Here is a 23,750-nt window from a genome sequence, read left to right on the forward strand (position 1 = left end):
GTCAAGTAAAAAAGTAAGCAATGAATATAGGATAAAGAATGAGATACTGAATACAAGGCAGGTTTAAAAAAAGATGTCGTTTCTGGTGATGATGGTGATGGCAATAATAATTCTATTAAAATAAGAACAGATGAGATTATCAAGCACCAGGCACTGTCCTGAACACTCCTTATTCATTGTCTCTTTTAGTCCACACCAACCCTCTGAAGTAGGATGATTTTGTCCATTTTATGAATAAATGGAGGCTCAGAGAAATTAAATCACTTGCTCCAGAGCTGCCTTCACCAATTCCATATACTTCTTTTGCCATAGGGAGAGCTGTAAGGCAGTGTCTGAGTTGAAAGAGTCCAGGATGGGTGGGGAGGCAGGTGAGGACACAGAGGGACTGATGAACTTGATGAATGGAGAGAAGACAAAAATAGCAAGCCCCACGGAGACCCGAATATTTCAGAGAAGTGCTGAGATTATGAATGGGACAGGGGAAGTACTGGGAGGTGGTCCACTTTAAGACTGTGCTAGTGTATCTGGTATACATGAGAGGTCCGAGCAATAATTGGTGACTGTTGAAATTTCCAACAATGAGGATGCACTTGGCATATATGAATAAGGATGTAAGTAAGGATGAGAAGGATCTATTTAAAGCAGGAGTCAGGCCTTATCAACAAAGGACGCCATACTACCTATCTCACTCAATTCCAAGACTGATGAGAAGAATGATTGCTAACAAGTTCCTCCAGTCCATAAGATTACTTTGACAGAGGGAAAAAAATAGCTTCCAGTGAATTTTCTTCAGCATTTCCCAAACCAATTCACTGATTTTTAATAATTACTGTTTTTGAACAGGGGTACTGAGCTAGTTCACCTGTTTGATTTCAAACTAGAATTTAATTTTAAGACTTTGTGCTTGTTGAGGGGGGAAAAAATCCCTACCCAGAAAAATCGGTCAACTGTGTGCTCTGCTGGAATTCTGCTGGAGAGATTATCACAGCAAGCTGGTGGCCTGAAGGGGCTGAAGCAAACCATTTCTGTAAAATTGAAATTAGTTCATTGTAGTTGATAGATTTTTACTTGATTTTAAAATGTAAGTAGCTATTTTTAAAAGAAGAAAAGGAAGTTGAAATTGCTCTACTAATCCAATGAAATATTGCCGAGAGGATAAAAGCAGAAAACTGTGAGCCATGTGGGAGATCCTGTCCAAAGCTTGCTTTTATACCTCTCTTCTGTTCTCATTAAAGCAAGTCCCAATGATCAAATGAACCGGGGACCCAAGCTGAAGGCAAGGGCACACGTTGTTTGCTTCATCTCTGCTAGCAATCTGCTCACCACCAGGCTGGGATGCAGGCACACAGGTCAGAAGAATGATAATCCTATTCTTACCTCCCAGGTCTCCATCAGGAGCCACCAGGGAGCAGTAGATGACCAAGTCACTCATCTGATTGCCTCCAGTTACATACTTGCTTGAAAAGGAATGGAAAAGCTCACAGGAAGGGAGAGAAGGATCAGAAACAATAACGGCACCAATAATTCACATTCCTGTGGTTTTAGGATTCACAAAGTGCTTCACATACACCCTTGCCTTTGATCTTGCCTTTTGCTGAGCATCTTCGGTCCCACTGTACAGAATAGCAATCCCAAACCCAGAAATATTTAGACAGGAATTCATTCCCAATCCTGCAGCTTGTTCAGAACATGAGCTTTGATAACAAATGCCCCACTTTGATCCTGGCTTTATTACTTATGAGCTATGTGACCCTGGCAAATTACTTAACAACCTCTCTTTGACCCCATTTTCTCATCTGTAAAGTGGAGCTAAAAATAGTATCTATTGCAGAGGTTGTTGTGGGGATTCAAAGACAGGATACATGTCAACCGGTAGGAACCGTCCAGTGTATAGTATTCAATAGAAGCTATCGTTACATTTAGAAAACATTTTATGGCTCACAAAACATATTCAGTTCAACTGTATTTATTAAGCACCAGAGCCAAATACTGTGCTCAATTCTGGGGATGCTGGAATAAATCACTCCTGACCCCAGCCATCACGCAGGTCACAGGAATAGCACAGATACACAGACACCCTTCGCACACAGTGATGTGTTATTTTATTACTATTTTTATTGTTGTCCTGTTACAGTTGTCCCAGTTTTCCCCCATTGATCTCCCTTGCCCCACCCACACGCCGCTCCCAGTCAGTCCCCACCCTGTTATCCATGCCAATGGGTCATTTATACTAGTTCTTTAACTAGATCCTTCCCTTTCTTTCTTCCCTTATTCCCCTGCCCCCTCTCCTCTGGTCCCTGTCAGTTTGTTCTTTGTTTCCAAGCCTCTGGTTCTATCAATGAAGGCAATAAGAGGGAGAATTTATTGTGGCCTATGAGTGTTGAAAGCGGGTTCCGAAGGACCGTACTATTCTGACTTGACTTTTGCTAACACCCTCTGGGGGAAAAAAGATATTATTTTTGTCCAGTCTACACACAAGAGAAACAAGCCTCAAAAAAGGTCAAGGACTTCCCAAGTTCCTTCATCTAGCGAGTGGTAAAGCCAGGTCTCAGTTATACTAAACTACCTCAAGGGCATATTCTCTGTGAATTAAGTCATTGAGATAATAGCTGTTGGGTTGTTTTCCCCACTCTCTCTTGTTTAAAAGGGAACTATCATTCTTTCTGCATCTCCCCTTTTTCTCTCTGAAAAATTTAGCACAGCACCAAGTTCTCTAAAATCCATAATCTGCTAAGAGTCACAGAAGCTTGGACTGGGGGCAGACCACCCTTTACTTGTAGCAACATAGAGGAGCAGAGACATATATATGCGGTTGAATCTTAGTTCTACCACTCACAAGCTGTGTGACAGTAGCCAAGCAACTTCACCTCGTTGAGTCTCAGTTTTTCCATTCAGAAAATGGAGCAACAATAATTTTCACCTCCTGGAATTGCCATGATGGTTTCATTAGTACAGTGCTTGGCACACAAAACAATGGCTCAATAAACTTGCACTACTAACTTTAGAGAAATGTCACTTAGTGCACCCACTTCACCCCTTTGTTCTGATCACACAAATCATCTGTGCATTGAATTTTGAAAGGCATTCCCAGTGGAGATTCCAGAGCTTCATGTGTGAAATGTTCCAATGCTTGATCAGTCTCACTACATAGAAATCTAACTTTTCCGTACGCTACTTATGCTTTCATTTATATTAGTAACATTCTCTTCGCAGGGAAAAAAACAAAACAAAACAAAACAACAGAGGAAGGCTGGTCATGCTTTTTCTGCATAAATACACGAACGTCTCAACTTTCTCTCTGCTGAAGTGTCTAATCCCAGAGTTCCATCTTTGCCTGTAGAAATCTTTTATTTACTTCCTTCCACTGGTTGGCGATGGACAGGGCTCCTCCTGTCCTGAGATTGGTGTGGTGATAATGCAGGTGGCTGCTCAAAATGTGGTGTGTGTTGTGTTCCTTATTTTTAAAGCACATTCCCATGCTTACCTTGTTGATCCTAAAACAACCGAGCCAGGCTAAGGATGAGGAAACTTAAGTATAAAGGAGGGAATAAAAATAGTCACCATGGCTAAGCAGTGATTAGGTCCCTGGTCTTTTGTGTATATTATTTTACTTAAACTTCTTGAGAGCCCTTTCTAATAGGTGTTAGCAGTTCATTTTGCAGAAGAAAATGAGATCCAGAAAGGAAAGCCAAGCATTCAACTTTCTTCAAATAGTAAATGGGGAAGCTGAATCTCAAGTCCAGATCTGTCTTACTCCAAAGCGAACAAGTTCAATCGCGAACTTTTAAAATTTGCTCAACTCATCGGTGACTGCCATAAAATCCAGAGCTCCTGATTCACTGTCCAGGGTACTTTCATTAAACCACTCATTCAGTCCTTCTTGACTGGGTGAGGTGCAGGTGCTGGACCCACCTGTGACTCAGACAGCCTCTGCTCACAGACCGCTGGGCAGCTGTCCTGCTCCCAGCTGGGCTTCTGTTCGCGGCTTCCTGGGTCAGGCCTATAACTTTGGGATTTCCAGGCATTTGATCAGAGAGTAATAAGTTTATGTGTCTACATTTCTATAACTTTAAGATAACAATTTATATTATTTTATATAGTATATTACTTTATATTACATTAAATAATATACTAAGATAATATTATATGTTATATTATATATTAATAGAGCAATAATTATATAATAATTATATTGTAATTGTATTATAGGTGATTTATGTTATTTTATATATAATATATTATTTCAATATAACATTAAAATAATATATTATTATATGTAATATTATATTGTATAATATAATATATTTATATAATTTTATGTATTTATATAATTTATATATGAATATATTTATAGTATACATTATATATGTTATATAGGACAAAATGTATAAGACATAAATATACATATAACATATAAACATGTGTTTATATATAAGATATGCCTCTATATATTACATGTATTTAACATTTATGCTTCCAGCATTTGCCAGATTCTCCAGCAAGAATATAGGTTTGTCAGGACAAACTTATCTGAGATTACCAGCAGTATATTTCTTTAAACACAGAGGTGGATGTGGAGAAAAGTGAAAGAGAAAAGGTACTGGGAGTTTCTTCTCTTCCCCTGGGTGTCCAGTCCAGGTGGATGTATATATATTATGTATATTACATATTTTATATATAATATATACAAGAAACTCACATGGAGGTGGTAGGCAAGCTCTGAGCTAAGGGGTGGGTTCTAACCATGTTCACCTTCTCATGGGGAGTATGTTTATGTTACTTATGTTTCTTATGTATAAAGGAGGGAATAAATGTTACTTATGTGCTTATGTGACTACTTGAGCTACTTCAACTCATTCACTTTCCATTTCACAAGGAGATGACGGTGAAAAAGGAGATCCTGGAGAGGAGGGAAAGCTTGGCAAAGTAGGGCGCATGGGGCCGAAAGGTAGGTAAAATGGTATGAACTTGGCACTGTAATGTTCCAACCACTCTTCTCTTGCTCCTGGATTTGCCCTAGGAATTAGCAGCTTTCCTAACAACCTCTGCTCCAAAGATGCATGAAATGTATTTCAGATACCAATTTTCTCTCCACCAGAGAGTTCTTACGAGGTCTCCTGTCAACAGGACTCACAGTTCTCAAATTTCATCCTTAAGGTGCCTTCAGTGGGACACTCCAGGAGCCTCAGGGAACAGAAATCTCTGAGAATATCTAAGAAACGATGAATTTTGCAAACACAGCTCTGTCCATAGCTATGTCCCCTGCCCCCGCTTAGAAGCCACTGCTAAGCAACTGTTTTTGGCTGGCCTAGAGCTTAAGGAGGAAGATAAGAAGGAGCAGAAAATTGCTTGGTCCTTTGATTTACTGACTTTTCTCCAACACCTGGTGGGGCATGGAAGGAATAGGAGCAAAGGAGATGAGAATCACACGAAGGTTATTAGAGAATGTTTCTACTCACCAGACCAAAAATCTGGGATTGAGACATATAAGCATGTGTCTTCTGAGCACTAGGAATGTTCTCTGCCAACTGTTACAAAGTGCTGGCTCTAGACCACTGATTTTAAAATCTTTATAATTTAAAGAAAGGAAAACACTCACAGGCCTCTGAGACCTCATGTTGAGAAATTCCAATTTAAAATCATTTTTATGCTCTAAATATGTATACTATTCTATAAATCTGAAAATCGATTGCAAAATTTTTATCACAGAATATAGCTTTATAAATGGTAAATATTGTTTAGACTATCATAGAATATATGAACAACAATTCTGGAGGAACTTAGTGATCCCTGATCTTGTTTTTTGGACAAAAACTCAGTGGGACAATCTTTGATGTTCCTTTGATGAATAGGTTTTATGATTGTACATTCCCTCCCCCTTTTTAGAGCAGCTGAGAAAGTCTAACTGGTGGTAAAACAAAGGAGAAATAGATTCCCAAAGTTAAGCCAAAATGGATCTAGCAAGGCACAGAATTAGAATAAAATGCTGGAATTCTTTGACTCAGCCACTTATCTGACCTGTAGCTTAAATATCCTCTGCTGTAGTCATTTTAGAAATATCGCATCGATAAGCATTTTCATATTGCCAGGTTTAGACTTGTCATAACTATCCACAGTTAATTTTAATACATATAATGCTATTAAAATAGTATAGCACAGGATATATAAATATACCAGATAGAAGAATGCGCTTTTTGCTATTTCCTTCACGTGGGTATAATACATTAGCCACATCTTCGAAGGGAAGATAAAATGTTAGGACATAAAGATGCCCTGCTTTGCTTTTCAGGGACTAAGGGAGATCTGGGTGATATGGGAGACCAGGGCAATATTGGCAAGACCGGGCCCATCGGCAAGAAGGGTAAGCCGCATTTTCTCATTCTCCAACAGCCGTTTCAAGCTAATTGAGCCCACCCTTGATATATTTGAAACATTTTGTAGCATAAAAATGATTGCTTTCTTTTCTTTTAAAATATGAGAGATTTTTCCTCTATATCTTGGTTGTTCAGTAGTAGAAAACGATTATTTATAAAACTCAAGGTAGCGAAGGGCAGTATCATTTTATTTCTTATTTTGAGTGGTGTAATTATAATTCTATGTCAGGCATCTATTAACAGGAAAAGAACATCTTTTTGTTTTCAGGCCTGTCCTGACCCTGTATGTAATTACTGCTTCAATACTGCAAATACCTCTGTTACAAAAGTAGAAGTAATAGCCTTCTTTTTCTTACCTAAGTAGTTTCTTCCTGTCTTCTCAAAAAGCCCCACAATGGTGGAAGGTTCTAATTGCTTCTGATATTCAGTAATTCATACAGGCATTGTTCCACTTCGTTTGAAGATACAAAGCTGAATGCAAATCAAAATTTTTTTGCAGAAACAGACTATTTAGAAATGTAGGGCTTTTTGTCAGAAAAAAAAATAAAATGCTGCATAGCTCTGTGACTACTTTAGGAACCATCTGGGAGACTAAACAAGGTTGACATGAAGAATTGATCTAGGTCTTGAAGAACAGTAAGATGTTTGTGGAAATGGGGAAAGTCATGGGGGGCTGGGGATATAGGAGAAAGTTGTGTGAAGGCTCAGGTCAGGGGAAGCTCGGTGCCGCCGGTGACAGAATTCCGCAGCCTTGTTGTACCCTCCGGCCTGCCACATGTGCTTGCCCAGGCCCATAATGCAACACATGCCTCTCAGTGTCCTTGGTGTGTTCCCTGAGCAGGCTGAGAGATGGGGCCTGAGCTGAGGGCATGGCCCCTCTCCTGGCTCCCTGTAGTCCAGTACTTCTCTCCTTACTCTCTCCCAGCTCATTCCTTTGAGAACCTTCCTTTAGTCTGCATTGGAAGGCAGGGATGGAGGGCAGTGCACTGAAAAGAAATCGCTCTGGTTATTTTTGATCCGGTGGCTTATTGTATACACACTTGTGTGGGTGAAATCATCACAGCTGAGGAAGAGCCACATGGGCCACTCAGAGTTCGTGAGTCCTGCTGCGTAATGGGTCTGCGCAGATTTACCATGACGCTAACGAAGTTTTGGCTTCAGAACCCCACACTTGTTTGGGTCCTTCCCAAGACCCCAACGTCAGAAAGAGTCCTTGGCAATAGGTGAACAAGTGTCTTGGTAAAGTTGAAAGGTAAGACATTTTAGCCTCAACTGATTAAAATACTTCCTCTCAACATTTTTGAAAACTAGCGCCCCCCAACAAAATTTTTTAGACATATTGTCCCCTGACAAGATTTTTAGACCTATTTTTCCTAATCCCCCCCACAACCCATGAAATTTTAATATCACCCATGGACGATATATTTGTTATGGGCTGTGGTTAGACTAAGATTCTATTTCCTTTTAAGAACTGACTGCTGCATCCTTGAGATCATACTGTCCCCATTGAGAATGCATAAGTTAACATTACTGTCTCCTTTTGCTTCTACTTCTCTGCATTATACTTCTCCTTGTAGTAGGTGGCTTTTGGAGTAGATGTCAAGTATTTGGGGAGCTAGCTAAGAAGAACTTGAGTGAAAGAAATATTCAGTTTGAACTTATTTATATAGTTTGCAGTTACTTTCATGTACAGCTAACAATTCCAATGAAGGAATTGCTCCCAAGACTATGCCTATCATTTACTGTCCAGATCTATCTAAAGTCATGATTAAAAAGTTGGGAGGAAGGAAGAGACCAGATCATCCTATGAATGTGTCCTGGGCCATCCAGCACAAGAAACATGCGGATTGTAGAAAAGAAACAAGTTTTGAAATGTATAAGGCCAGAGCTAGTCTGCAGAAAATTTTCCAAATCTAACAACTTATATATGAAAAAGACTTTATAGAAATATTCTTATATTTGACAATACTCTCAATTTACCTACATTGTCAATAAAAAGTTGTAAAGATAAAATAAATGGTCTTACACTATTAATGATAGAAACAAAATTCAAGTTTATACAACTATAAGCAGGCTATGAGAGAATTGCCTGCATTAGTCTTTCTGTGAAGAATGACTAGCTGTGTCAAAAAAAAAAAAAAAAAAGCCCCAGATATATTTAAAGGAATGAATAGGCTGCCAAACTGAACAGGGCATTCAGGTCCATAATCCAGAGAAGGGAACCACTCCAAGGTAAGCTATACATTGTATACCTACTACTTTTCCTCTCAAATCATACACCAGTTCCTAAGTGAGAAAGCACTAGGAGACTGAGAGCCTGGTGTGGAAAGTTGCTCAGGCTGCATCCACGGCTGCCAAAGAAGACTGGCCTTGGAAAGTGCTGCTCCTTTCTATTTCAAAAATGGAAATTTCCACTTAGAACTCCAGAAAATTCTGAAAAACATTTCATTAAGCATATACTCATTCATGTTTTAAAAACTCAGCAAACTAGGAATAGAGGGAAAAATATTTTTAAAGATTTTATTTATTTTTAGAGAGGGAAAGGGAGGGAGAAAGAGAGGGAGAGAAACATCCATGTATGGTTGCCTCTCCCACGCTCCCTACTGGGGACCTGGCCCACAACCCAGGCATGTGCCCTGGCTGGGAATTGAACTGGCGACTCCTTGCTTCGCAGTCTGTCGCTCAATCCACTGAGCCACAGCAGCCAGAGTGGAAAACAGATTCAATATTTAAAGGAATATCAACATCAACAACAATAAGGGACTTTTAAAATCATACTTAACCATAAAATATTGAACATTTCTCTCCTGAGACTGGGAATGGTGAGCACGGTCCTCACCACTAATCCTAATTAATGTTATAGAAGAAGTTCTAACCAGACCAAAAATGCAAGAACAAGCAATGAAAATCATAATAATTGGAAATTATGGAATAAAAAGGTCATTGTTTGCAGATAACATGATTGCATGTCCAGAAAATACAAAAGAATCTAGAGATTGGCTATTTGTATTGTTAAGTTTCTCAGCTAGCTTAACATACAAAAATAAATTTTGTTTCTACATATCAGGAACAATTTTCAAATGAAATAAAAAGGATGCCATTTATTATAGCGGCAAAGTTATCAAATACCTAGGAATAAATTTAAAAGGCTGAGTAAGCCCTGTACAATAAATGCTTCATGACAGTAATGAGAGAAATTACAGAATATTTAAGGAAAGGGAGGGAAAACTACATTCACAGATTGGAAGACTCAATACTGTTAAGATGTCATTTCTCCCTAAATGGATCTATAGATTCAATGTTAGCTCTGTCAACATCCCAGGAGTAGTTTTTTTGAAATTTAAAACGTCCATGCAAAATTTGTGTGGAAATGAAAAGGATCAAGAATACCCAAAGAAACTCTTGAAGAAGAAAGACAAATTTGGATGACTTAAGTCACTGGGTTTAAACATTTTTTATAAAGCTACAACTATGAAGATAGTATTGATTTAGTGCAGAGACAAATAGATCAATGGAAAGGATCAGAGCATGCAGAAACAGACTCTCAAACTTGATTTATGCAAAGTTGACATTACTTTGCAATGGAAAATGATGAGCCTCTCAATCAATAGTGCTAGGTCAATTGGATATTCATGAATGCGCCAAACATCTGCAGCCCATAGTGTATGAAATAAAAAAGAATTATAGTGGCACAAAATTCATTTATTAATTAAAATGTTATTATTTTTAGTGTAATTTGTAATGGGTTGTCTTTTTTTAAATTTAGTGATTTGTTTTCCTGTCTTTTTCTATAGCTATACATTTTTATAACCACTTTTCCAATTGTAATTTGGTACTATTTCTCCTAAAGAGGGCTCTTCAAAGCTTTAGATAAAATTCATTGTGGATATGCTCCTGACTGCATCGACTTCATTAAACAGCTGGCTAAAGGGATATAAAGACATCACCAAATAGTGGAATGTTGGACTTCAAGATTTCTGAGATGCATTCATGTTAGATGAGGTTAAGATCCCGAGTATTGTCCTGCAATTGGCAGAAGTGGAAAGGGAAGGTGATCTCTGCCATGAACACATGCAGAATGCAAGAACTTCCTATTACAATGAGTTATTCAAGATGTTGCATGATCCTAGCTTTAAGTGTGTCAAATTTAGATGAGACTCCAACTAAGAAAGACAGAGTTAATAATCTTGAGCCAAGTCTTCATCCTTTCGTAGATTAAGACAAGGTAACCTGTCTTAAGGTAGGGTGATAGATGACAGAGACAAGGAAGGGTCAAGGGTGTTGGCATAATTTTCTGAGTGCCAAAGTAGATGAACTTCCACAAATGTTGGAAAAGTAAGTCTGGAAATGATAAACTAACCTTATCTTCCTCAGGACAATTTTTCACTCACACTCAGTTGCATAAACTCCTCATGCATTCTTCTATCACTTTCCTTGTTGCCATGCCTTATTAGTTTGCTTGTTTTGCCCTACATACTGGGAACTTCTAGAGGGAACAAATGAGTGAAATATTTATTGGGTCAATTTGCTTACATAAATATAAGCCGTATGTGGGTAGCCTACTTTTTAATCACTTTATCCTAATGCTTATTATATAGTAGAAACTTTTAAAATATTAGTTGCATTAAGGATGAAAAAAGTGAATTATAAATATATTATTTCTTATAATATAGCTCTCTTTTCTACCCTTTATTTTTTTAAGTACCACTTGCCCTTAACATCAATTTCCACCATTGACTAAGATTTCTTTCTTCTCCAGAGATATGCCATCAAAATTTATGAGCATGTCCTGAAATTTCAAAAAAATGGAGGTTCAGTGTTCTGGCTCACCAGGATTAATTTCATTTTTAATCTGTACTTCAAAATTTATTGTCTTCATTTTGTCAATGGCCCTTCTAAATTTTTCACTGACTCAGATTAATCTCAACTTTCCAGACTGACCTTAATGTCACTTGCATGGACAGGTAGGTTTCTGGATGTCAATATTTCATTTCACGAATAAGAAAGAATAATTTATTATAGGTAAATTAAATCTCATAGCAAAATAAATGTTTTTACTTAAGGTCAATAATCCCTTTACAGTGAAAGCATTATGATTTTTTATTTGTTTAACTGCAACCTCTAATTATTCAATTTTAGGACAGTTATTACAAACATGTTTCCACTCATGAACCAAAATTAGGCGTTGTGTATGGCTTTACACCAAAATTTGTCTGGCGGGAACAGGTATTGTAAGTTCACATCCTCCATCAAGTGGCTAGGTATTTGCTATACTTACCTTTACCATAACTCTGATTTAGGAGGCAGAATCTAACAATGCTTGAGCATCTTCTGTGAGTCCAGCACAGAGGTAATTCCATGTTAAAACAACATTATCTAATTTACCCTCTTTAATGGTCTTAGGTATTAGGTACCCTTATTTCCACTTTAAAAATAAGAAATAGAACCTTAAATAAATGAAGAAGCCTTTCCATAGCTAGGAAGTGACAAAGCTAAGATTCAAGTCCTCATTGTTCAGGCTTCGATAGCCTTTCACTCCACCATACCGCTTTGCTTTTTCCATCTGTAAAAAAGGAATTTGTGTCAAAATACTGAAAAGTGATCACAGTGCTAACATCTTCTCAGAAAAAAAGCAAATCATCAATTCAGGACGTGTTTTTCACACTATTAAGATTTAACTAAAAGCTATCACTTCAGCAAAGCCTTCTCTACTCTGATCCACAGCCATCTTTGCCTTCTTCAAATACTTAACGAGTATTTTATCTTATTCTGTTAGTACATGACAGCAATAGTGTGCCATCTGCTTAGGCCCTGATGGGTGCTTTGTTTTCCTTAAAAAAACCCATCATTTTTCCAAAGCAAATATTCTGTTTTTGCTTCTTTTATGTCCATCATTGAGCATAGCCCAGAACTAGGATCAATTTTCAGCCTATTTTAAATAGAAAGGGATTTACATACAAAGAAAGTACACTATTTTAAAATAATTAAAATATTGAACCATATTCACATGATCTTTCAAGCCTATATTGTTTTTGGCAGTGCCAAGGACTGGTATTCCTTTCAACATTTGATAACATTTTTCAAATACTTTAATTTCTTTCATTAAAACATTGGCTAACACATCTGGGTAGCACTATGAACTGGGGAGTCCGAAAAGATTGGGCTTCTGTACCAGAAGTGTCATTGGATTGCTGGATGTCCTTGAGCAACTTACTCTCAGATACTCAATTGCTGCAATGGTAAAAGACAGATAATGATAGAGTACCTAGCTCATTGGATTTAATATGATTACATCTATAAAGTATCCAGAATAGTACTTGACAAATGATTGGCCCTTGGCAAATCTATATTTTCTTTCTTTCATTAATGTCTTCTCAAAATCTGTTATTTTCCTTTCCAATTTACATGTAAAGGACATGGAACTTGCAGGACACAGCTTCAATGGGAGTAGATCAATCCTCCTCGGCAGGTTGCGGGCACATTTCCAATGCTTTTATCCCACCTGTGTCTCTGCTGAACGTTATCTCCTCTCTTGCTCCCATATTCACCTGCTGAAGTTTAATAACCAAATTCCAATGGCATCTTGTCAGGAGAGCCTTCCTTCATCCTTCCAGCCAGAGCACTGTCTCTTCCAGCTCTCCCCCAGAGTGTGACCTCTGTGCAAAGTCTTTCTTACAGTATTCACAGCATTCTTTTGTTATGGATTTCACCATCTCATAGATTTCACCATCTCTCATCTCTTCCAAGTGCAAGCTCTGAGGTGTCCTCCCACACACTCACCATGCATTCTGGGCTTCAAGGACCACCTCCTTCTGTTCAGCGAGCTCCTAAATGACTGGCCTCACTGTAAAGAAAAGTGCCCGCATGGGTCCATGTGGAAAGACTCAGCAAATCTTGGGGGCCCCAGCGTGTGTGCCTTTCTGGATGATCAGCAATCAATATGTACAGGGCTATTAATAAAGAGCACTGAGCAAAAGTGTCCGATGCCACAGTTACTGGTGACATATGATTTTTGAGCACTTGAAACACATCTAGTCCAAACTGAGATGTGCTTTAAGTGTAAAATACATATCAAATTCTGAAGACTTAATGCCCAAAAAATGCAAAATATCCCATTAATATTTTGATATTGATTAATTGTTGCAATGACAATATTTTGGATGTATGGGTTAAAGAGTATACTTTTTAAAAATTTTCTAAAGTGCTAAGCAAACAGTGATGAAGAGAATAGCTAATGGGCAGGGAACACAGGACACCCTGCAGGTTCTGGAAAGGCTCCTGTTACTTTTCCTTTTGGTGGGAAAGGACGGGTTTAGGCAGAGCCTCAATGCTGGCTTTGTTCCCCATCACGTGGCCCATTTGAGTCATACACCCAGTTCCCTGGCCACACCAAACACTGACTGGGTCAGCCACATACTCCTTTCCAGCCCGGATGACCTTGGTCCTGTACTTATGCCTCCTGGGCCCCTTCTTCTTTTGTTTCCCAATCACCATTGAAGCGTTAGTGCTATTTGCTTCTATCAGGATCTTCTCTTCTAATTTTCAATGAGTCCACCCAAACACTTCCTCTTGAAAATCAAAAGCATTTGCTTTCAATTATTCTGTCTGATGTGGCCTTAAGAGCTTATTTTGAAGTAAAAAAAAAAATCAACATTTTTTTCCTGTCTGCTGTAATAATCTTGATGCTCTGAGAATTATTTTGTGGATGCCTCTGACTGAATAAGAAATGGTCACATGCAAAGAAGAACAGAAGGGAAAATATCATGGTTCATATTTCAGTATAACATATTTGACACTATTTATAGATATTTGCATTCATCCTGTCTTTTCTAAGAATGTGTAAAACTCTTCCAAGTCAGAAGTTTAATTTTGTCTCTTTATATCCTCTCAAAGAACCAAGGGTTTTGTCTTGCATAGAATAAGTAAATAGTAAATATTTGTTGAATTAATTTGAAAAAACACAATACATGTTTTTGAAAATCCAAGGGCAAAACCACATGGAAGAACTTCAGTGCATAATAAGTAGATGCTGCAATGTGTTAATCAACTGATCCATATATGCAAAACAACAGTATTTCTAAAATTAAAAACATGCAGACAATTGTATTAGCCTTGCTCAGAAGGCTGCATTATAAACACATGTTTGTAGGATAGGTGAGAGAAATTTAAATGTCTCTTACACAAACTACTGGAATTCTATATTCCATAAAAATCAATTATGACTTGTTTGATTAGCTGTACCTGTGCAGCCAACTCAAAATCAAATTATTTATATAAAACCAAGGAATCCTGGTGGGAGATACTGCAAATTAAATTTAAAAACTCTTTCCTCTGATTATAGCTCCATAAAGGATTGTCTGTTCAAAATGATCCATTGTTTTAATTGTTCTTTTTGGGGCTATTGTTTCTATTCAGGTGACAAAGGGGAAAAGGGTCTGCCTGGGGCTCCTGGAGGAAAAGGCAAAGCAGGTAGGATTGCTGGTCTTTCTCCTTAATTCCTGGCATTATTCCAAATGCTCTTATCTCAAAAAGCACAAATTCCATTTTTATGAGAAAACAAGGATCCTGTCAGTGTACCTAACTTGATTTTACTCAGGGTAGAGGAAAGGGAAGAAGGGAACTTTCCTCTTCATTGCTGGTGACTTTCCAAGCCCTGAGGAAGGGGGTGATGGCACATTCCATCCCGTCATGCTTACTGCGGGGAAGCCAATCCAGTGCATCAGGAAGCAGCCTCATTCTCCCAGACGATGAGGGAAATCCACAGTGGCCTCAGCCCTGGGCCGCAGCAGAGTGCCTCATATTCCACCACCATCTCACCCAAACCCTGGCCAACAGCTGGCCAGAAGCAAATTGGCCTAATCCAGAAAGGCCCTGTGGTTACAGGAGATGCCTTCAATGGCCATGGACCTTCTTCCCATGCACTTTATTTCCAGCACTATATGCAGGGAAAGAAAGCAAATTATGTGGGGGGCTTCAGTTGCTTCTATACACAGGGATGTAGTAAAGACTAATTCCAAGGACTCTTTTTTTAATTCTTTTTATTTCGTTGATAATATGGAGAAATAAAGCCACAGATTTCATCCCTTTGGCCAATAAACTTTTTATTTTTCAACCACCTAAGAAAAAAGCACACAGAAATGTTTATATGAAGCAGCCAAGAAATAAAAAAAAAAAAGACTCCTTTGAATTTCATACCTTTTTCCTTATAATTCCTCTCTGCCAGAGTGTCAGTGGGTAACTGAAAAGAAAAATGAGCAAAAGGAAATGAATGGCAGAAATTAAAATCATAATTAACCCACAAGAGCAATGACTGCTTCTTGAAATAAGTTGGAACTATTCATAAGATTTAAACTTAGTTCTCAAAACATTCAAGCTATACTCCAATGGATCATCAGAGTTTACACTTGATTTCCTCTTGAACGCTTTCTCCTGTCCTTAGAGGGTTGTGCAAATGAGCGAACGATGTAGTTACAGAAAAGAGGACTGGCTAGAAATATGTATTAAGAAAACTGTAAAGATTTTCTTCTGAAATTGGAGCGTCACGTCCTGTGTTCAACAAAAATGCCAAATGGTCCACAATATGTGTGCAGTGGTTTGCTACGTTTACTCTTATTTTTGAAAAGATGGTTCAGAACTGTGTTTTAACTCATTCAACATATGTCACAAAAATATATTCTGAATTCCTAAGGCAGTGTAAATTAGGAAACTTCTTTTTAATAAAAGTTTAAAAGTATAGCTGCTCACAGAGAAACATAGTAGACTAGAAAAAGAAAGTAGATATTGGGAAGAGTAATGGCTTCTCTCAACAGGTCTGCCCATGTTTCAACATGAATTCACAGTTTCTGTCATTTAAAAGGTACTGTCTGTGATTGTGGAAGATACCGGAAGGTTGTTGGACAACTGGACATTAGCGTGGCTCGCCTCAAAACATCTCTGAAGTTCGTCAAGAACGGTGAGCATATTCTCTTTTGTTTTGTGCTATTTATTGATTTAGTCTCTTTCAACCTTACAATTCCAGTATTTCTAGCAGAAAATACCTTGGTTGGGCCAAGTACTGCTGAGATAGATGCACCAAAATACGAGTAATCCACTCCAACTCCAGGACACTTCAAGTCCACCACAGATACTTGTACAAACTGCTTTAACTATGGGTAGAAAAAGTTACTTTCTGGAGAAAGGGATGTTGAAAAGTTCAGTCTGGCAAGCCATGCCTAAAGAATAAAAAAGGACAGCAAGATTCAGACAGCGCTATCATCTCAAAAAAGAGAATCATAAAAACAATAGCTGCTCCTTGAGTACTTGGAATATTAATAATTATGATATAAATGCTATGATTAAGACGAAGCTTAGAAAGATGACCTTGTCCATAGATAACAGAGCTGATAAACTGTGGAGCAAGGATTTGAAAGCAAATCAATAAGGACAGGATATGTTTCTTTAAATGATGCAATTTTTTATACGTCATTTTTGTTAACCCTGGTCCATTTCCCCAGTATAGTTAGCAGTTAAGCCCTTAAAGTGGGGCTTATGTGTTCTCCTCTGAGACAGTATGAATGAGGGAACTACTGCTGTTAGTGTTACAATCAGTTTCATTTTGTTATACTTTCATTTATTACAATCCAGCTGTATTTGTTGCACATTACTGGAAGTACACAGATGCCATCTTGTGTTCACCCTCATCTTGTAATACTAGGAGCACCAGAAATGCTCAGTACTAACTAATGACCATAATTATAGTTCTGGTTATAAACTGCACACAAGATGCTGTCTCTGATGTGACTTGGACACTCATGAAGAAACCAAACCCCAATGGTTCAACATAGAGCAATAGTTCTTAACATTTGAGTGGTCAATTTGAGATTTCTTTGCAAATTTAATTTATGAACGCTAAAAAGTATATGTTGATGCCCCTGAAACCCAAAAGAGTTATACCACACTAGGAGCTCAAAATGATTCTAAGTCCCTAATTCTGTCTCAAAGCTTACTCAGTAGCTCAGTCTATTTCATGTACCTGGAGTGAAATATAAGCAATCTCGATAGATGCACGTGTCCACAGCCCGGGAGTTTGTCCCAAAGTGGAAAAACTTCTGAATGATTCCCATAGCAGTACAAAAAGCTTCTACCATCCTTTGCATTGTTGGAAGCACCAAGGCTACAAAGTGGCAAAGACAAGGTCATATTGTTCTCAAGATGTTCACTTTTTAGTAGAAGACTAGACTGTGTTGAGTACTATGAAATGGAGATACACGGGACAAGAGTTCCGGGTGTCTATTCGGGGAAAGGCTTCTATAGTCTAAAGCACTGCCACTGAGATCTCAAGGATGAGAGGGAGAGTCCCAGCTAGAGAAGCAGTGAGAAAAATTCTCAGGCATGAAAGGCTTGGAATGGAAGAGAGAAAGGCATGTACATGGGACTGTAAGTGTGGCAAAAGCATACAGTAGGATGGGAAAAAATAGTCTGAGATGAGCTGGGTGGCAGTTCATATAACAAGTAGCTGTCTGCTTGAAAGTCATGTGGGAAGTTAGAAAGGAATGGCGGAAAGGACAACTGGTAGGAGTTCTTTCTCCACTTGATAACTAAGAAGGTGGAGGAAATATTCAACCAGTGCCAACCTCATAATAGGACCTTGCAAAATAATTGTACAATCTTGAAGAAATGAATTTAAATCCAGAAATATTATATAATTGCCTTTTCTGTTTTTGAGACACATAATTATACTCTTCCTCTCTGCGAAGTCATAGCAGGGATTAGGGAAACGGACGAGAAATTCTACTACATTGTGCAAGAGGAGAAGAGCTACAGGGAATCCCTGACCCACTGCAGGATCCGGGGCGGCATGCTAGCTATGCCCAAGGACGAAGCTGCCAACACACTCATCGCCGACTATGTCGCCAAGAGTGGCTTCTTCCGGGTCTTCATTGGGGTGAATGACCTTGAGAGGGAGGGGGAGTATGTGTTCACGGACAACACTCCACTGCAGAACTACAGCAACTGGAAGGAAGGGGAGCCCAGCGACCCCTATGGTCAAGAGGACTGTGTGGAAATGCTGAGCTCTGGCAGATGGAATGACACAGAGTGCCATCTTACCATGTACTTTGTCTGTGAGTTTGACAAGAAGAAAAAGTAACTTCCTTGTGCTACACATTGGTTATTCCTTGTGACTGGTTACCATTGCTGTTCTTTTTATCCATCCTTTTCTTCCTCATTACACTAAATTTGTTCTGACTCATGACAGCTGGGGAATGCTAAATTGAGGTTTTGGAATCTCCATTGCTGTGTTCTTCAGTGACAATATTAAACATTTTTATACATGGTATACTATTGAGCCAACAGCTCTCCACCTTACATGGGTCTCGACAGAGAGTTTGACTTATTAGCTGTGCAGGAAGTGGTTGCTTACACCCCAAATAAAATGTTCTTTTGTCATTTGCTCTGCCCCTTCTCCCTAGAGTCCTAAGCCACTCTCTACCTCGCCCAATGGGTAATTGGACAGTTGGTTGGCAAAGATTAGGATAATCTTCCCTTGCCCCAAGTCAGACAGGAGGGTCTTCTGTTTTCTAGAAACCCCAAGGTGTTATCTGTCTTTGAGTCCGAGACCCCTAGTTCTTTGATCGGTCATCCGTCCGAGCCATACTCACACTTGCAAGGTCCTCTCATTCACACAAATATAGAAACACTTCAACCCCAACCTCTATACTAGAAACTTCGGGCCCAGTGACCTGTTCCAGACCATATGGAATCACATAGACCCCTTTTGTGCTTCTGATCTATAATCTCCACTGAAAAATATCAAGCATTTGTCTTGGTTCCCTTTCTGTGGGCCCACGACTTAATCTCAGAGCCCTAGATAATTAACTCTCTGATTCGAGGAAAAGGGAACTTTTCCCAAACAATATTATTCATAATCCTCCTGCTAAATTGCCCCCCTGCTATTAATATGGCTCCATTTTTCCCTGTCTTAGGTTGAATTATATCACCTTTCTTCCCTTAGGCATGGGAAATGATGGCTAGGGTTTCTGAAGCCTTGAGAAGACTCTAGAAGCTTCCAGGTGCTACCAACATTGTCTTTAAGTTCCCCTCTCTCTACCTCTAATACATGGTGACCTTTTGTGGGAGGACTTTTACTTTTCACAACTGTGTGTTATAAAAACCTCACAGCAAAGATTCCCTTTCTAGTACTCTGACATCACAGGAATGTGTCAGGCATGCAGTTTGGAACATGTCTAGGACTCACATTTACTGAGCTGGTGTAATTCTACTTCGAACAACAGATCAAACCTCTAAGGAGCTTTCATTTGGAATCTAAAAATAAACAGTTCAACAAAACTCTAGATTATTCCTTTTTAAATTGCAGCTCCAGTTATAGTTTGTGGCATATGATTAGACTGTTTAAAATGCTGGCAAAATGGTTAATGAACTTAGAGAAACAGATCAACAACATATGTTCACCTTAAACCATCTGTTCATGATTTCACCCATGACTAACCGGTTATGAGATAGGATTTAATTAGGTTATTTCTGTGGGTTTAACGAGGGTCACAAACTCAAGTACTACAAGGGCCATATAGATGACATAAATAAATAAAGTGGAACAGGTGGGGGTCCCAGTATACTGAAAACAGCTTGCCCATCTAAAGGAACCAGCTGCTCCTCAGTGGCTGCTGTTTTTGCCATGGAGGACCCAATGTCACTACATGTTCTGATATTTCAAGAGATATCAAAGAGCTGGAACTTTAGAAGATATCCTTATATTTTGAAAAGTTGGTATCTAATCAATTTTTAACACAAATTTAAATCATGACCTTTCTATTTCTCACTTCTTGGGGAAAGTTCTAAAGGTTTAACCGTATTGAATGTCATCAGGATGCTGTGACACCAAAGTCAAGATCTTTGCCATTTCTCCCATTAATAACCACATTCAGTTCAGCTCAATCACAGGAATGTCTTCAATGTTTGCCACTCATCAGGTTAATAAACTAGTTACTTATTCAGCCTTTTGAGACTGTGGCATATGAATGTTGAAGCCAGGGCGGTTTAATAAAAATTACAAAGAGAACACCATATCAACACTTTTATCTTTGGGTAGAATGCCAGCCAAGAACATGAGGAACAAGAATCTAGAAACACTTGGAGGAAAAGGGAAAAGAAGAGAGGAGAGAAGGAGTAGACAATAAACCTTATCTAGGATCTCCACTGGAAGCCACATTCTGATTTGTTTGGAGACCCCGCAATATGACTGTTTGTTGTTTGTATTATAAGTGCTATTATCATTTTTACTATAATTATTATAATAATAACAACGCTTTTATCCATGGCTCTTCTTTGCTGCCAATGCTTCCAAGAGAAGACAACAGAGCTTCAAAGAATAGGATTCATCCTTCCACCTTGCCTGGAAGAAGTGTTGAAAGCAGCACACACTTAATGAGATTTATTATGAAACCTGCATTGTGCTTTACAAAATAAACACCTTCATAGATCATATTTCCTGTGATTTTGATAAACTTTGGGGAGTATGAAGGGCAGACATTTTTACTGCCATTTTTCCCAATGAAGATAATTAAGGCCCAAGGAAGCTATGCAATTTACCAAAATTAAGTCATTTGAGAGAAAAGCAGGACTCCAGCCTGCTGACTGAGACTGCCAAGCCAGTGTTTTGTCCAGTTTCTGTTTATTGTTCTTATACTGAATGGAAGTTCATCCACAGTTCCCTCATGATAGCAGAGGCTCAAATATTGTCTCCTGATTACCTTCCACAGTTAAAGATGAGGGTATGTGTTAACAGAGAAGTTGGGGACTCGGAAACTAGCCTTACAAATATGGTGTTCACTGGTTTACTTTTTTATTCACAAATGTCTATACATGGCATTGGTGTTGGGAAACTGACTTAGTACAGCCTCACTACAATTTCACAGATAACTGCAAATATAGAGAAAGCAAAGCAGATATATAAAAATAAAAATTTGGCCCAAATACAAATAAACATGTATTTTTTTTTTTTGTCCGATAAAAGAATTCACTAGAGAATCCCCTTAAGTAATTAGCATTTAAAGTTGATTTTATTCTCAAAAGTTGAACTTATACTCAATTTTTCAGAAACACATCTGGGTACTCCCCATGGATGACAAAGTGTCCAGAGGAACAAAATTCAAGAAATTTTTTTTTATAATCTCACAACACTGCCACATCAAAGCAGCATATTCTACAACCAGACAAGAGGAAATAGGTTATGCCCAGAGTCGTAGCCCAAACACAGCAGAGATGTGTACATTCTGTGTTGAGAGCAATGTAACAGTCATTGATTACACTTTGGACAACTCACCCATAAAAATGGCTGAATGTTTTTTTAATATATTTTTAAATTTCTACTTAGATCTGTCTTACCCAAATATGAGTTGCTTTGATTATTAACAAATTAATTTTCAGCTCCCTAGATTGCATTTCTTGAGACAATAAAATATCTGTGGACTAGGAAGGATTAACTAAACAGTAGCACCAGTGCATGGACAACAGACTGAGACAAAAGGTTTGCAGGGAGTCCTGGTTGGGTTCCACGCAGGATAACACGGGTTTCAGTGTATCACTTTGAAATTCAAAATATCTAGGTCTGGCGTCATGACCGCCTTGAATTTCAGTGCCAACTCTACCGCTTACCTGCCCTAGTAGGGACATATTTTCCACACTCTACCCCTTGTTTTCCTAATCTGTCAAAGTATTGTGACAATTTAAGGAGGTAATATATAATGAGGCCAGACATGGTGTATGGATATAATACAGCAGCCATTGCACAAGCTATTGTTGAAAAGAAACAAGCAATATTTTAAGGTATATAAAAAATGACCTAAGTAAAAACATATGTATGCAGTGTGTATGTTATATATGTGCATATATATATACACATATAGGTATGTGTATATATATATGTGCACATATGTGTATGTACAAAGATAAATTTTGATCTTTTATAGATAAGTTTATCCTCAGGGCAGTAAATAAACTGCCAAATGCTGTGCTGCTGAAGGGAATTAAGGCTGAAGTTCATAAGTGAATTCAATTGATTCTCAAACCATCTATACTTTTTCTAAGATGCAGTTCATCTGAACTTATGTTTAGTACATAAAAATAACTTTTTTACATTTAAAAATAAAATCATTGATTTTTATTACCTTGAGGTCATAAAGCCTTCATAGTCAAGCCAAGTCTCTTAAAACCTGAAGGGAAGAAAGTCATGTCATTTTAAATGGAGATTAAAGGAAAGGGAGAAATTTGCCATGAATTTTGTAAGCACATATCCTTTCATAAATATTGGGCTTCTCTTACTGTGCCCTAAACAGGTGGTAATACAGTCCATATTTGAATGTTTTTGGTAATTTTCTAACTTCATTAGAAAGTTTTTCCTTATAGTGAGCTTCTCTTCAATTTCTACCCATTGTCCTGCATTTTGCTGTGGATAACTTTAATAAAAATCCAAATGGGTTGAGCCTCACTATTGCACTGGTTATTTAGATGGCTATCCAGTTCAGTTATATACATTTCACGAAACCAAAATGGTATGGCCCACATCCACTGAATTCAAATTTTGAATTGATAAAGGCATGAGAGGCACAGAAGTGGAGTATGAATAGTATTCAAAGTCATGGTGGGCAAGCCCCAGAGGAGAAGGCTGTTAAGAGGTAGATGGTTTGGTAAGGCCCCACTGAGAGGGTTCAGGGCCGGTGTCCAGGGCCAGTGGGACAATGGAGTCAAAATCAAAGTCCAGGTGCATGAAGCCTGCGGGGTGAACAACTGGCATAGGTGGATAGTAGAGTTCATTAACTCATTAATTCATCAGATACGTTTGTGGAGCATTTAACATGTGTTACGAGACAACATGATAAGGGCTGGAGACACAATGGAAAAGAAGACTGACCAGGATTGTAGCCTCCTGGGCAGGACTCCGCTCGGGTTTATTGAATATCAAGCCCACCACACTGAGACCCAAGATTTAATCTATTATGGAGGACGGGACTAGAAACCTATGTTATTTTTACACCTCTTTCCTCTTCAACACAACAGCTCTTCAAAGATATAGTGAAATAAGTTGGACAAGGTACTTTTTTGTAAGAGTGCCACATTACTCTTTCTTGAAGAAGAACATGGATGCATCTCTTCAAGTATATTTACATCTCCATTTTGGCCGACTCATTGTGATGTGACAATAAGTTCTTCTATCAGTGTGCGTACTCACCCACACCACTGCCTCACAAGAGAGAGTATGTTCTTTTGCTTGTGCATGAGTGACTTTTGATACCTGGCAAATGTTCCCTTGCCTTATTTTTTCTTGGTGACCTACACTTGATATTCAGTGAAACCCAGATTTGCTATAGATTGTCACTTTTA

General features: G+C 38.4%; 1 protein-coding gene across 1 annotated transcript in view; it reads left to right on the forward strand.

The window, feature by feature from the left end:
- The window catches only part of COLEC10 (collectin subfamily member 10), a 38,464-nt gene extending 17,176 nt beyond the window's left edge, over window positions 1-21,288 (forward strand). The window contains exons 2-6 of the mRNA XM_054590429.1: window positions 4,877-4,948; window positions 6,290-6,361; window positions 14,790-14,843; window positions 16,231-16,326; window positions 18,110-21,288. Coding sequence (XP_054446404.1) covers window positions 4,877-4,948; window positions 6,290-6,361; window positions 14,790-14,843; window positions 16,231-16,326; window positions 18,110-18,501 — 686 coding nt within the window. The 3' untranslated portion in view covers window positions 18,502-21,288. The remainder of the gene's footprint in view (window positions 1-4,876; window positions 4,949-6,289; window positions 6,362-14,789; window positions 14,844-16,230; window positions 16,327-18,109) is intronic.
- The last annotated feature ends 2,462 nt before the right edge of the window (window positions 21,289-23,750 follow it).

The sequence above is a fragment of the Pteronotus mesoamericanus genome, unplaced genomic scaffold, assembly GCF_021234165.1.
Source record: "Pteronotus mesoamericanus isolate MK-2021 breed Mesoamerican mustached bat unplaced genomic scaffold, CSHL_Meso_final scaffold_174, whole genome shotgun sequence".
Classification (NCBI taxonomy): domain Eukaryota; kingdom Metazoa; phylum Chordata; class Mammalia; order Chiroptera; family Mormoopidae; genus Pteronotus; species Pteronotus mesoamericanus.